General features: G+C 49.3%; 1 protein-coding gene across 3 annotated transcripts; it reads left to right on the top strand.

Annotated features, from left to right (window-relative positions):
* Positions 1 to 7: 7 nt before the first annotated feature.
* Positions 8 to 14,885, top strand: ZNF473 (zinc finger protein 473). 3 transcript variants are annotated; one of them, XM_059383491.1, is made up of 4 exons: positions 8 to 495; positions 8,756 to 8,879; positions 10,658 to 10,747; positions 11,951 to 14,885. In XM_059383491.1, the coding sequence occupies exons 2-4, from the start codon at positions 8,783 to 8,785 to the stop codon at positions 14,518 to 14,520; spliced, it is 2,757 nt and encodes a 918-aa protein (XP_059239474.1). In that variant the 5' UTR covers positions 8 to 495; positions 8,756 to 8,782; the 3' UTR covers positions 14,521 to 14,885. The 3 variants fall into 3 exon arrangements, 1 of the variants encoding a protein (XP_059239474.1); XR_009400939.1 differs by lacking the exons at positions 8,756 to 8,879; positions 10,658 to 10,747; positions 11,951 to 14,885 and adding exons at positions 3,170 to 3,255; positions 5,607 to 5,873 and having other exon boundaries at positions 133 to 495; XR_009400938.1 differs by lacking the exons at positions 8,756 to 8,879; positions 10,658 to 10,747; positions 11,951 to 14,885 and adding exons at positions 3,170 to 3,255; positions 5,610 to 5,853 and having other exon boundaries at positions 143 to 495.

Here is a 14,885-nt window from a genome sequence, read left to right as displayed (position 1 = left end):
TTCTATTGCGCATGTGCTAACCTGGAGCCAATCATAAGGAGGGATGAAGCATGAGGCATCTCTCCGCCTATCAGAGAAAGGCCATATTATCATTTTCCCGCCTTAACTCCGCCCCTTACGTCCAAGCGTCTTTTCAGGAACTGCCCTCTCAACGCGTTCCCATGGCAATCCTCGGTCGCCTTCAACAGTGTAAAAACTGAACTACAATACCCACAGGCCACCTAGCCCCGATTTTGTTTCTATTCTATTCCCAGAGTGCTCAGCGGAACCTCTAAGTCCAAGAAGCGGGTGGAGATAGGAAGACTAGAGAAAGGAGCTCGCACAGTGTTCTGGGAAACGGAGTCTTCGAGCCGGTGCGGAGTCTCCTCGGTGGAGTAGTTTGAGGAAATTCACGCGGCGGCGGAAGTGGTTATGAGGCGCGAGTGAGAGGAGTTGGGTCGGCTTTTCCCTCCCGGCGGGAGTCGCATCTGTTAATCCGGCGGAGCAGTCTTTCAGGTGAGGAGACGCCTTGGCTGGTGTTGCTGAGTACTCCGGACGCTTGGGTGTTCAGTCCTTCCTGAAGGGTTACGGAACCTTCACGGGGCGATTTCGGCAAAGGGTGCGCGGTCTTGGACGGTAAGGTGTCTAGATAGGGTCTTGAAGGCTGTCGGTTCAGAACCTGTTCTGGGTCGGGCTCTCGCTGATGGAGCCCTTGAGAGGAGCGGTTAAATTTTTATTTTACTTTTGATTGAGGAGTCTGAGACCGAAGGAGGCGTTGAGTTGCCCAAAGTTGAAGCGGGGCAGATCTCGAGGGACGAATGAATGGGAGTTCTTCAGGAGGTCGCTCCGCTTCACATTTGAGCGCGCCTCCTGCGTGCCAGGCGCCGCGCTGTTCTCGGATTTCCTGCTGGGATCTCTGCAACTGTGCCAAGGGCAGCTCCTCGCTTTTATCGGCTCCCTTGGAAGCGTCTCGGGAATCACAATTTTTCAGAGCTTAGAAAGTTAATAGGGTGCATATTTCATAGTTAGGCATACCCCAGAGGGATCTGGGACAATTCTTGGAAATTGATTATTTCTGCTGGGAAAGGCGTGTATCTTCACAATAGTGTGAAGGGTTCTGTTTTGCTGTCAGTTTATGAATAAAGTTCTGTTTTTCAGAACTCTTTTCGGTTTTTAGAATTACAGATAGGGCACTGTGGATCTTATAATTTGTTCCATTTTGTGCACGTGGTAACCAGACGCAGAGAGCATGAATGATCTAGATCTAGCCATGGCCCCACATTAAGAAGAAGCAAGATTTCCCAACTCCAGGGCCCAAGATTTTTCAGTCCTGTAGTTGTTTGGCTCAAGTTATTCTGACAGGCTGGGTGACCTTGAGCTTCACAGTCAGGCTCCAGTTTCTTCTGTCCCAGAGCTTAGAGTGTATGAGATATGGACAGAATGTGATGTGAAAACTGTAGACAGGTCTCAAACTCAGATGTCTCTGAGAGTCAGACAGAGAAGTTAAAGGAGAGAATCCAACTGGAGGAGGACTGTAGGGGCATCACGGAGCGTGTGCCCCATCTAAGGGAGAGAGCTTTAAATAGGTACCAATAAACAGTTCAGTGGGCCAAATCCTAGAAATTTTTGGAAACTGGAAATAGAATTTTTAAAAAAAAGATTTTAGTTATTTGTTTGACAGAGATCACAAGTAGGCAGAGGCAGGCAGAGAGAGAGGTGGAGGCAGGCTCCCTGCTGAGCAGAGAGCCCGATTCGGGGCTCAATCCCAGGACCCTGGGATCATGACCTGAGCCGAAGGCAGAGGCCTTAACCCACTGAGCCACCCAGGCGCCCCTGGAAATAAAATTTTTAAGCGAAATTTCCCAGTTTTCAAGTTTGAGACTACTTAATTTTCTTTCAAAACCTATCTGCCAGCACTGTGGGCAAAAAAACCACATCTGTGGACCAAATTATACTTACAAGTTGAGACTTAACCTCCGTCATGTGAGGAAAACCACTGATGAGTAAATGTTAGCACTTACAAGTCTGCTACTTTGCCTTATCTGCAATCAAAATCTGGAAAGTCTTGGAGATATTTTTTCCATAAATTTGGTATCTGCTGATTGGAACTGCTAAGAGTTACAACCTTTATCCTACCTAGAGTGAATATTTATACCCTTCACATGAACTATCGATGTGTTTAATTACCAAATGCTGCCTATCCCACACTGCACTGTGAAATTTAATGAAATATATTGTATATATGGTATATCACCTTCTAAAAAAAACCTGAACATTTCTGAACTTTGAAGCACATCTGGGCCCAGAGGCTTAAGACTTGTGGGCCCATCATTAAGTCCTGCTGCTTTGTGACTGGGGGTGTTTTCATCACTCCACAGATACGTGCCAACTAGGAAGGTCACAGTGGCTACCGATGTGTAAAAAGCCCTATGCTACAGTATTTTGTATATTATGGGTTAAGAAAATAGCTCAATGGGCAGTGTCCATAATATATATATATATATATATATATATATATACATATATATATATATATATGTATATATATATATATTTAAATGAAGTAAAATAGAAAAGATCCTGGTACATTTTGCTTTATAGGATTCAGTATTATTTTATGAAGCTTTTGTTCAGTTATGCATGTGAATGAGTAGTAATGGTATATATTGTCTTTGTTCCTGTGGGTCATGGTTAAAAAAAAAAAAAAAGTTGGAGAAATCTTGCTATTGTAGAATAGCAAGTTTTGGAGGCCAACTCATCTGGACTTATATCCTAGAGATGGTCATTCGAAATCCCAGAAGTGTCATCCCAGGGGTTCAATTAGACTTTGCATTCTGTCAAAAAACGTGTAAGAAGTATTTACTGTGCTGTAGTGAGCGAGACAGGAAGTCCCATCACCTTAATTGAAGGTCCCACCACCATAGTCAGCATCTCTCCCAAACATGCACCTGGACTCTAACAAGTGCCAAGGATGGTCATGAAGTCGCTTTGTAGGCTCTGAAGCACAGTGGAAATGGGGGGCTGGGGGAGTTTCAATAAGTACAAAATTGTTGTTGTGATTCCTGCACGGAGACTCACATTCTGCCTGGTCCTCCTACTTCTGGACATTTTGGGGCTCATCCAGCATGGCCAGGGAGTCAGCCCTCAGAGGAAGGGAGACTTTGCCCCAGTTCTCTTATCCCCCCTGCAGCCCTGCCAGTGGGGAACGTGGAGGAAAAGGAGAGGGAGCTTGAACGAGACCTCCAAGCTGCTGGGCCCTAGTTGGCTGTGACTGTGGTGAGTTGAGGGCCCCTCCATCCTAATTGGTCATCCCCAGAGCGTGCACAGCTGACCTGCCTTTATTCTGGGCTCATTTTCCTCTGGTGGCCCCCAAGTGATTCTCTTGTTATACTGTCACTCCCCTGTGGATTCCTTCCAGGAATCCTTGCTGCTTATAAGATGAAATCCACATTTCTCAGCACGATCCTGTGTGATCTGAGTCCCACCCCCTTACAGCATCTTCTCTGCTTCCCTGTATAACCAAAACTCCCTTCTAAACTCCCTTCTTGGCCTGGTGGTAAAATGTTCCACTGTACTTTCCAGATTCCCAGCCTCTGCTCTGGCTCCACCCTCTGTCAGAATACCCTGCCCGCCGTCAGGGTGTCTTCCACAGTCTTCAAGACACAGCTCAATCCCTGCACCTTCTCTGGGCGTCAGCTCTCCCCAGCTCTGCTCTGCTCTCCCTTAGCACCCCCTGCTGTCTCCCCGCAGCACAGGCCCACCTGGATGTGGTTGTCCCTGCCCCTGTCCGGCAGCCCCACCACACACGGTGCTCCTTGGGGACGGGTACTGATTGGGACTCACCTCTGGGCCCCCAGGGACCAGCACAGGCCTGGTACATGGGAGTTCTTGAGGTGTTGCTTGAATGATGAATGAAAACCTTCCTCTCCCTGGTAAATACCTGCTTATCCTTAACGGCCCAACTTGAATATCTCACCTGATCAGGAAGCTTTCCCTGACTCCAAGGCAATGTTCTCACACCCTTTCCCGGACACAGCCCTGGACACTGCCCTCTGTCACAGCCCTGTCATCTCCTTATGCTCACTATCAGCATCCCTGAGTGTCCCCTCCAGGTCAGGGGACACTATCTGTCATCTCCGGCCTTGTCCCAAAACAGCTGCCCTCTATGCCTCCAGCCTTCTCAGAGGGTTCTGGCACACAAGAGAAATGACTGTTGAAGGAATGAATGCATGCTCTCACCTTGTCACCATCCAGTATAAAACTCTTCGTGGCTCCCTAGTGCCCCATTGATCAAGGCCAGGGTCTTCCCACATCCTCCATCACCATTTCAGGGGTGCTGCTGTCCCTCAAGGTCGAGGAGTCCAGGAAAGGAACTCCTTGGGACTCTATAATCGGGCGCCCGCTGAGAAAATCTCTTTGGTTAATCCCTTCCAACAGGGTAGAGATACCAACAGTTTCATCTACAAATAAAAGAACACTTGACTCAACCCAGTTTAAACAGCCAGCAGATTCTAGCGCACATAACTGGAAAGGCCAGCGCGGGTGCTGGCTTGATCCGCCAGCTCACCCAGTGTGATCAGGACCCAGTTTATTGTTGCCATCTCTGAACCTCACTATCTGTCATCTCCGGCCTTGTCCCAAAACAGCTGCCCGGACTGCATGCCTCCACGTGCCTCCTATGAGTGGGCTTTGTTCCAGGCGCTGTATCTACACACTAGGGAACTGGCTGATGTGGTCCCTGCCGTCCTGTAGCTCACATGTTATGGGGGGGTGTGGTGAGAGCGGGTCTGTTTGCGAGGGCTGCTGTAACAAACTGCCTTGAACAACAGAAATTTATTGTCTTAGTTCTGGAGGCTAGAAGTCTAAGTCACGGTGTCAGCAGGGCTCCTTTGTTTTGGAGGCTGTGGGGGAGAATCCCTTCCATGCCTCTTGCAAGCTTCTAGAGGGGCCTGTGTTCCCTTGACTCGAGGTCCCATCCCTCTGACCTCTGCATCTGTCATCACCTTGCCTTCTCCCTCCTTTGACTCCTTCTGCCCCCATAAGGATATTGGTCCTGACACTTAGGGCCCACATTGATCATCTGGGAGATCCTCCCCTTCTTAGGACCCTTTACAGGTGTGTCCTTTTTGCCGTACAAAGTAATAGCCGTGAGTTCTGGGGATTAGAACATGGATGTCTTTAGGGGATCATTATGTCTAAGGTCTAAAAGGGTATCTCAAACTTAACTTGTACCAAACCAAACTCAGACTCTGCCCTGAAACCTGCTTCTCTCACATCTCCAGAAGCTACAACTCTGTCCTTCCAGCTGCTCAGGCTAAAATCTTAGTGATGTCTGGGTTCCTCTCTTTCACTTGCTATATTGGCTCTTGGGAAGTGTCAGCACCGTCATCAAAATGCTACATCTCACCCTCCCCCATTCCTGTTTCATTTCTCACCTGGATCATGAAATTTGTCCTTTTGCTTGTCTCCCTGCCTCTGCCCTCCCACCTTTAAACATTTTCCAGGAGGGGGAACTTGTTGAGAATATGCTTCATTAATATGCTTAATTTTTGAGAAATCTTTCTGTTGTATTTTTAAAATTTAATTTAATTTTTAAATTTATTTTATTTTATTTTTATTTTTTTAAGTAGGCTTTACACCCAGCATGGAGCCCAACATGGGGCCTGGACTCATGACCCTGAAATCAAGACCTGAATTGAGATCAAGAGTTAGATGCTCAACCGACTGAGCCACCAATGTGTCCCGAAATCTGTGTTGTAAAATAAAGCACAAATGCAGAAATGCACGTCAAATGAATGACTTAGTGAAGGCAAACATGAACCGGGTTAAGAGTGAGAACTTGGCCATCCTGGAGGCCCTCAGTGGGCTATATCCCAGCCCTCTTGTGTTCCCATAAATAACCGGACTTTTGTAGTCATCATTTCCTTCAGAGAAGTTGGTGTTGGGGGGAGGTGGGGAGAGGCAGAGGGAGAAAGAGAATCTCAAGCAGACCCCATGCCCAGCACGAAGCCCAATGCTGGACTCCTTCCCACCACCCTGAGATCATGACCTGAGTTCAAATCAAGACCAGACACCCAACCTACAGAGCCACCGAGGTGCTCCTTCCTTCTGGTTTTTTGAACAACAGTTTTATCACCCAGATGCATGTCCCTTTTGCCCCATCTCTTTTTTTAATGCTTTTTTGGGGGGGGGGGTTTCTTAACATACAGGTTCCTCCTCTGTCCTGTTCTGTTCTTAGTAGTTTGTCCATTGAAGAACCAGGGCTGTTTGGTCTGTAGAATTTCTCCCAGTCTGTTTTTTTTTTTTTTTTTTCCTGGTTACATACTTTTGCTGCCATTCAGCACCCTCTCAGTTGGTGGGTGGATTCAGAGGCTTGATCAGTCTCAGCTAATCCTTTTGGCAGAACTTGGGGAGGCCCACAATGTCTGGTTCTTTCTCTCTCTGATCCTGGCAGACACCCTTATGCTCTCATCTCTGCATTCCTCATGGCTTGTGGTGAGATGGTGGTGCTCTAATTCCCTCGTTCCTTTTCATTAGTTGGAATACACTTACAAAAAGATAGCTCCCTGGGGGGGCCTGGGTGGCTGAGTTGGTTAGGCGTCTGACTCTTGGTTTCAGCTCAGGTCATGATCTCAGGGTTGTGAGATCAAGCCCTGCATTGGACTCTACCCTGAGCGTGGAGTCTGCTTGAGATTCTCTCTCTCCCTCTCCTTCAGCCCCTCCCCCACTGCATACACACACACTCTCTCTCTCTTAAAAAAAAAGATACCCCCTTTCATCTTCTATTTGGTAACCCACTGGTACAGTTCGTATAGCAGAGGTGGGATAAATGCTTGATTCTTTCCTCCTATTTACCAATTTTCAATATAAGATCAGTTCCTTACTATCATCCTCTGAAGATGAGCATTTTTTTTTAACATACTCATGTGTGTGTGTTGACTGTTAATTCTTAAGAGTTTTACAAAGCATTTTCCACAAATATCAGTAGGACTCACCCAGATTAAATCCCATAAGGACTAGACTTCTCTGCTGGGTGCCTGGTGTGAGGCAGGCTTGGAGCAGGTGCGCAGTGGTCCCTGGCCGATGAGTGCTGCTGTGCAGACAGGCCTTGGCTCGCTGCATCCCCACAGTAGCTGTATTTTAGAGATGAGGAAACCAGGCCTTAGAGATATGGAATAACAAGATCCCACGGTTCATAAATAGCAGAACCAGAATTGTATCTGGGGGTCTGACAGACTACAGAGTCATGCCTCTAACTGGTTGGCATCCTAGGGTCATGCCGATGGGGCTCTTGCTCCTTTGCCCCCACTTAGAGAATGTGTGACTTTGGGCAGGTGAATCTGATTCTCTGGGTCTCAGTCTTTTGTAAATGGGATAATCCAGCCTTCAAGGAGGTGGTGAATGAGGACTCCTGGATGAGACATGTGATGGGGATGGAGAGGGTGGAACTGTCCTTTGGTTCCTTTGCTTGGGTCCTTCCTACGTGGTAGGAGGACTCGGTCGCTTCTTGGGGTAGCCCTGTGCCATGGGGCTCATTAGTCCCATTTTACTAATGAGGTAGGAATCAGGGTTCAGAAGGGGCATGTGACTTACTTGCCAGTGGTCATCCACAGGGGAAGGTAGTGGGGCCAAGTGCCAAGCCCAGCTAGAGACTCAGGTTCCATTCTCAGGTCAAACATCCCTTTAGGGGCACCTGGGTGGTGTAGTCGGTTAAGCTTCCGACTCTTGGTTTTGGCTCAGCTCATGATCTCAGGGTCATGGGACTGAGCAAGGGGACAGAGTTGGGATGCCTGGGTGGCTCAGTCGGTTAAGCCGCTGCCTTCGGCTCAGGTCGTGATCCCTGGGTCCTGGAATCCTGTCCCGCATCGGGCTCCTTGCCCAGTGGGGAGCCCATTTCTCTCTCTGCCTCTACCTGCCATTCTGCCTGCTTGTGCTCTCTGACAAATGATTAAATGAATAAAATCTTTTTTTTTTTTTCAATGAATAAAATCTTAAAAAAAATAAAGGGAACAGTTTCCAGTTCTGCAAGACTAAGTAAGTTCTGGTGATGGCCTCATAATGTGAGCGTTTAATGCCACTGGACGAAGTGGCACTTTGCTGTTGTGGGTTTTTTGTTTTTGTTTTTGTTTTTGTTTTATTTGTTGTTGTTGTTGTTTTTTTACCAATTAAAAAAGGAAAAAAACCACCACTGAGATGTTAGACAAATCTGCATTCAGACTTTGAATATGGTCTAGGTAGTCAGTGATTAAGGAGTTCTTTTGTAAATATTTAAGTATTCACAGGGGAAATCAGATCCTGCCTGGGATTCATTTTCAAATATTTTGCTCCCCCTCCCCCCAAAACCTTTAATGAACAAAATAGACCAATCTTATCAGGGGTTGAAGCTGGGTTATAGGTACATGGAGGTCTATCACCTGCAAATCTCTACTTCTGTATTTGTTTGAAAATTTCCATAAGAACTTAAAATCTTGAATGAACACTCAAAGCAAGAGCCCCAGAATGAACACTCAAAAGCAAAAATAGATTTAAGCAACAGGCAGCTTTAAGTGGATTTAAGTCCTGCCTGTGTGACCTTGAGGGGATCTCACGTCCCCTCTCTAAGACCCCATATCTCACCTATAAAATATGGGGATGCCCCAGTCCCTTAAGTCTCAGGCTTTTCAGAAGATGATTTTTGTTAAAGGCCTGGTATGTTGACAGCGGGGTGCATGGAGTAAGCCACTGGGTCCCTCCCTGACTCCAGTCCCAGTGTCACTGATGGCGTGTCACATTTCAGGAATTTGCACCTCTTGGGGATGCAGCCATGGACTTCACCTTGGACTGGGAGCACCTAGGGCTGGACCAGGGGGACTTGTTCTGGGACACAGCGCTGGACAACTACCAGAACATTTTCCTTCTAAGTGAGTGTCCCCTCCAGCTCTGGGGGCCCAGTCACTGCCCTACCCAGTGGCTCCTGTCTCCCAGGATAAACTCCCAGCTCCTGAGCACCAAAGAACAAGCATGACGTGGCCCAACATTGCTCAGCTGGGTGGTTCTGGCCACAACCCCCACTCTGGGGACATTGGCAATGCCCTTGCTGATTGTCGGCCCTTGGGAATGGGGGGTGGGCCCAGGCTCACTGCCACACGTCCTGGAATGCAAGGACAGTCCCGACAGCCGAGGATTATCCAACCCCAAATGTCAGGAGGTTGAGAGACCCTGATTGGCCTCCATCTGCCCCTCTGGCCTCGTCAGCACTTTCCTCTTTGTCCTTGTTGAGCTGACACACAGGGTCCTCGCATCTGCCTTCCCCTCTGCTAGACTCATCCCCTCGCTGCCCCCAGGACGGCCTGTGAGCAAGTTCTTCTCTGTCTTCTGCTCTGCTCGCCCACCCCCCCTGCACTTGCTAACTGCTCCCCTGATGCTTTGTCTCCCGCAGCTGGGACGGGTGCTCCCCAAGGGCGGGAGGACTCAACATGTAGTCGTACTCCTAGCCACGACATGGGACAGAGAAAGGACCCAGCACAGGCGGCCCAGGGGAAACCAGAGCCAGCTCCCAGAGCCCTCTTTCTGTGACTCCCACAGGATGCTTACCGAGGTGACAGCACCTGTGAAATGTCTACCAGGAAACACGTGTTAAGGAGACCCCGCTCCCATAGTCTTTATTTGGGGGCTGGTCACAGACACGCCCTCTGCCTGGAACATGACGGGATTCTAGATTCCCAGCAGGAAAGCAGGAGTTCAGCATGACCATGGAGGCACGCTCATCTTGGTTCGGGAGATCGGGCACCCTCCTCCAGTCCAGGTTCCCAGACACCAGCCACAGGCCAGCCTTGCAGATTTTCTCTCAGCTCCGCTCGGTGTATGTGACACAAGCAGCTTGGCTCAGACCTCCGCGTCTTCTGTTTTTAAAGTAGGGCCCTCGGTAAAGGCATGTTTCCCTTGACTTCCCTGCGTGCTTGTGTGCATGTCTGAGTGGCTTACTAGCTTCCTCTGGTTGCTCCTGCCACGGACACCACAGTGAGACAGTTCTTACAGTTCTGGAGGTTGGAAGTACAAAATGGGTCTGACAGGGTGAAGACCAGGGTGTTGGCAGGGCTCGATCCTTTGGGAGACTCCAGGGAAGGGTGTTTCTTTGCCCCTTTTCAGCTTCTAGAGGCACCTGCATTGCTTGGCTCATGGCCCTTTCATTTCAAGCCAGGAGGGGCTTTTCCTCCACTGTAGTACGGTCCCCCCTGGTATTATGACTCTGCTCCCTTCCTTGAACAGTCTGCAGAGGGCAGAGCACGGGGCCGACTGGTCCGTGGGAACCCGGCATGCTTCATCCTGGCCCGGCCCACGGAGGCCTCGGGTGATGTGCACTCCCTGGTGAATGTGGGAGCCACGGATGGCGGTGTAAGTACAAGCCTCTCTCTACCTGGCAGACCGCTCATTCCTCAAGAGCTGCAGCAGGTCCTTTGTATCCCCAGCCTCGGCTGTCACAGCTCTGATCGCCCTGGATTGTGACTGGGTCCCTCCTCCACCAGACTGGGAACCCAGCAGGGCAGGTATCCCTGGAGTCACTCAGCGCTATATCTGGCCCTCAGGAGCAGTGTGCTGAATAAAGCACTGGCTGGGCAGGACAGCCAGAAGGTTCCCACTATGCAGCCGGCTGGCCCTCCATGTCCTGGTGGATGACAGGGCTCTTCTCTGCCTGCAGATCCCTCCAAACCCAAACTGACCTCCCAGCCAGATGGCGCCGAAGAGCAGAAGGTGCTGGAGAGAGAAAGCCCAGAATCAGCAGGCCCCAGTGAGTGGGCAGGGATGGGAGGGCAGTGGGCCTGTGGGACCTGGCCCTTTGTGTGCCACCCATCTTTGGAACTTCCAGAAGACCCAGAACATTTACCCAGACATCTTGACCCTGTGTTGATGAGTGTCGCTCTGCTGTGTGCTGGCTTCTGTCCGCTTGTCCTGATGGGTTGGGACCCTCCCTCTGCAGACCTGTCTTGTCTCCGTCTCCATCAGTGTTCAGCATGTGGCTGGTCTGGTGGCTTTCTTTTGTTCCTTCTTTGGTCCTTTCAGGCCCTGAGTTAGTCTGTCCACCTTTCTGCCATGTGCCCCTTGACCCCTGCGAACCCCCAGTCTGTTTCACCCCTCTTTGTATAGGTCTGCCCCACAGGGCACAGTGGGTGGCTGCATCTGGGAATAAGCAAGCCCAGGCCTAGATGCAGCCCAGAACATTTGTTCGGGTCTCCCCTAGGCCACAGCTCCTTTGGGGGGGAGCAGGTTAGGCATTGAGGCTGTTAGCCTTGTTGAGATGTCCCCAGTGGGAAAAGGCAGAGGCAGGGGCCTTGTCTGGGGCACAGAAGGCTTTTCTCATGGTCACATCATTCATATAAGAAGGGCCCCTGAATCAGAGACCACAGGGTAGTGGCTGCATGGCTCAGTCTCGGCCTCCACCACCCAGTCAGGATGCAGCTCTGTTCTTGGCTCACTACTCATGAGCTTGTGAGCTCAGACCCTCTGTAGCCTCCTTTTGAGTGCACCAGTGTTTGTACATAGGTGACTGGCCCAGGCACAGAATCCCAGTACCTTAACAATATATGCTGTTTCCAAGCATGTGTAGCCGTGCCTTTGCCAACCACATCTGTCCTCCAGCAGTAATAACTGTACTGCATTATTATCATCTGTATCTCCTGCCCCTTCTCGAGGAAGCAGGCCATAGCCAATGGGGGTGGTGGCAGAGACTATCTGCTGAGAGACTCCTGTTCCCAGGGGAGACCCCGTGGCTGCCCAGTTCCCCGCTTAACTGTCCTGGAAGTGGGCTCTTTATTTCCTGCGATGCCAGTTCTAGCCGGGTCACCACTTTGACCCCTTCTCCTTCATTGCCTTGAGGACAGGCTTACCGGGGAGCCATCACTCGTTCTCCCTCTTGTCTGTGTTTTCACCCTGCAGCTCCTGACATTTTTTACCCCAGGGAAGGGGAGACATTTGCATTTTACCTCTCTTTCAGACCCGGCTGAGGTCAAGAACTGTCTTCTGGGCCAAGACTTCTTGGAAGAAGGACTCTCCCAGGAGATTGTGGAGACGTTTTCCAAGGATGGCCTCTGGAACTCCAGTTGGGGGAAAGCCTGTGTAGGCGAGAGTTGGTTAGATAGTTTCCTAGGAGATCCAGAAAGTTTTCTGAGGTCTGACTTTGTTACCAATAAGGAAAGTCCCATAGAAGGCAGGAGTCATGATCTCAAGGGAGACTTCGGTCCTGAGTCCCTCCTTTCCACAGGAGAGGATTCTGTGATACACGATCTTCCTGAAAAGAGCCCGGCACCAGCTACATCTCTGGAACATGGGAATGACTTTGGCTGTGACTTAGACCAGAGCCGACAGGAGACTGTCCAGGAAGAGGAGAAACTGTATAAATGTAGTGAATGTGGGAAGAGCTTTGGCCAGAGTTACCACCTTATCCAGCACTGGATTATTCATACTAGAGAGAAACCCACTGTGCATCAAGAGTATGAGGAAGGTTTCAGCCAGAGTTCTTGCCTCTTTGTGCCTCTGATGACTCATACAGGCTACAAATCCCACGTGTCTACCAAGTACGGGAAGACTTCCAGTCAGAATATACACCACCTGTGGCATCAGAAAAATCACACTGGAGAAAAACCACCTAAGAATGAAGATGGTGACCAGCCATCGGATCTCAGCTTACAGCCTGCTGAGCATCAGAAAACCCACACAGGGAGTCAGTCCTACAGATGCAGTGAGTGTGGCAAAAGTTTCAGCCGAACCTTTCACCTTAAACAGCATCAGAAGACCCACACCCAGAAATGCTATGAATGTACCAAATGCAAGGCAACCTTCAACTTCCGTAAATATCTCCTCCGACACCAGAAAATCCATACTGCAAACACTCCCTCTGAGTGTCAGGAGTGTGGGAAGGTCTTCAGACGGAGCTTGCTGCTCACCAAACACCAGTCTGTTCATACTGGAGAAAAGCCTTACAAGTGTGATCAGTGTGGGAAACCCTTCAGGAATATCTCAACCCTAAAGATCCACCAGAGGGTTCACAGTGGAGAGAAGCCTTACAAATGCAATGAGTGTGGGAAAGCCTTCTACCGGAACACTCATCTTAATGAACATCAGAGGATTCACACTGGTTACCGGCCTTACAAATGTCACAAATGCATCAAGAGTTTCAGCCGGCCCTCCCACCTGATTCGACACCAGTCCATCCATGCCACAGAAAAGCCCTACAGCTGTGCTAAATGCAAGGAAACTTTCAGCCACAATGAACACCTTGTCCAACACCAGAAAATGCACAGTGTGGAGACCCCTTATGAATGTCAGGAGTGTGGTGAGCACTTCATCTGCAGCTCCACCCTAACTTGCCACCAGACTGTTCACACCAGAGAAAAACAAGGACTTGGGGAGAGCGGGAGGATCTTGAATCAGGACTCAGAGCAGAGGGAGCAACCAAGGATAGACGAGAAGCACTTTAAATGTAACAAATGTGAGAAAACCTTTAGCCGCAGCAAATACCTGACTCAACACAAGAGGGTTCACACCAGGGTGAAGCCCTTTGAATGTAACCAGTGTGGAAAAGCCTTTGGCCAAAGTACACAGCTCATTCGCCACCAGAGCATCCACTCTGGGGCAAGGCGGTATGAATGTGGGAACTGTGGGAAGGCCTTCATCCACAGCACTTCCCTCACCAAACATCAGTCTGTCCATAAGAGTGAGCACCCCTTTAAATGTAATGAATGTGGAAAGACCTTCAGTGAGAGCGCACATCTTTCAGAACACACTGCAGAGAAACTCTTCCAGTTTAACAAGTGCGACAAAGCCTTTGCCCACAGTAACTACCTTACTGAGGATCAGAGAGGTCATGCTAGAAAGAAGTCCTTTGAGTGTAACAAATGTGGAAAATCAATCCATCAGAGCTCATGCCTTTCCAAGCATCAGAGAGATCACACAGGTGAGAAACCCCACAAATGCCCAGACTGTGGGAAAACCTTCAGCCTGGGTGCTCAACTCACTCAACATCAGAGAGTTCACACCGGAGAAAAGCCTTATGTTTGTCAGGAATGCGGGAAAGCCTTTAGCCAGAGCTCGTGCCTTTCTGTTCACCAGCGAGTTCACACTGGAGAAAAGCCTTATGTTTGTCAGGAATGCGGGAAAGCCTTCAGGCAGCGCTCGTGCCTTTCTGTTCACCAGAGAATTCACACTGGAGAAAAGCCTTATGTTTGTCAGGAATGCGGGAAAGCCTTCAGCCAGAGCTCATGCCTTTCTGTTCACCAGAGAATTCACACTGGGGAGAAGCCTTATGTGTGTGCTGAATGTGGGAAAGCCTTTGCCCAGAAAGCAAATCTGATGCAGCACGAGAGAATTCACACTGGGGAGAAGCCTTATGCTTGTAGGATATGTGGGAAAGCCTTTGGCCTCAGTGCCCATCTCAGTCAGCACCAGAGGGTTCACACCCAAGAGAAACTAGCAGTGTCAACCTTGTCAGCCCTTTGCTGCAGGTCTCAGCAGACATTAGCAAGTTCACACTTACAGGTAACAAGGAGTTTAGAAAGTAACAAGTAGCAATACTTCCTACTACTGGGTGGCAGCAAAGCCCCATACATCTGAACACAGTTCATCTGAGTCCTAAAGTTGAAATCACATTGTAAGCTCCCTGCCCCCAAATAAATACATCTCTTTATCTACAAAGAGTGATTAGAAAATTTGTACACAAGTTTCATGAAAACACAGTAGTTGAGAACATGGGAATTCAGAGGTAGAGATAGTTGGCTGATTGAAATCTCAGCTCTGACACCTGCTACCTGAGTGATCCTGGGAGAGTCATGGGACCTCCTAGGGCCTCAGCATCCTCATCTGTAAAATGGGCACAAGACCTACCTCAGAGGGCTGTTGTGAGGATAAATAAATAGATGTAAATAAGCACTTTG

This window comes from Mustela nigripes, chromosome 17 (assembly GCF_022355385.1).
Source record: "Mustela nigripes isolate SB6536 chromosome 17, MUSNIG.SB6536, whole genome shotgun sequence".
NCBI classification, from domain to species: domain Eukaryota; kingdom Metazoa; phylum Chordata; class Mammalia; order Carnivora; family Mustelidae; genus Mustela; species Mustela nigripes.
This window is presented reverse-complemented; position numbering and strand designations above follow the sequence as displayed.

Coding starts and splice junctions, on each gene's coding strand:
- ZNF473 (XM_059383491.1), top strand. CDS start 8,783: ATGGACTTCACCTTGGACTGGGAGCACCTAGGGCTGGACCAGGGGGAC. Junction 8,880..10,657: donor CCAGAACATTTTCCTTCTAA/GTGAGTGTCCCC, acceptor CTCTGCCTGCAG/ATCCCTCCAAACCCAAACTG. Junction 10,748..11,950: donor CCCAGAATCAGCAGGCCCCA/GTGAGTGGGCAG, acceptor CCTCTCTTTCAG/ACCCGGCTGAGGTCAAGAAC.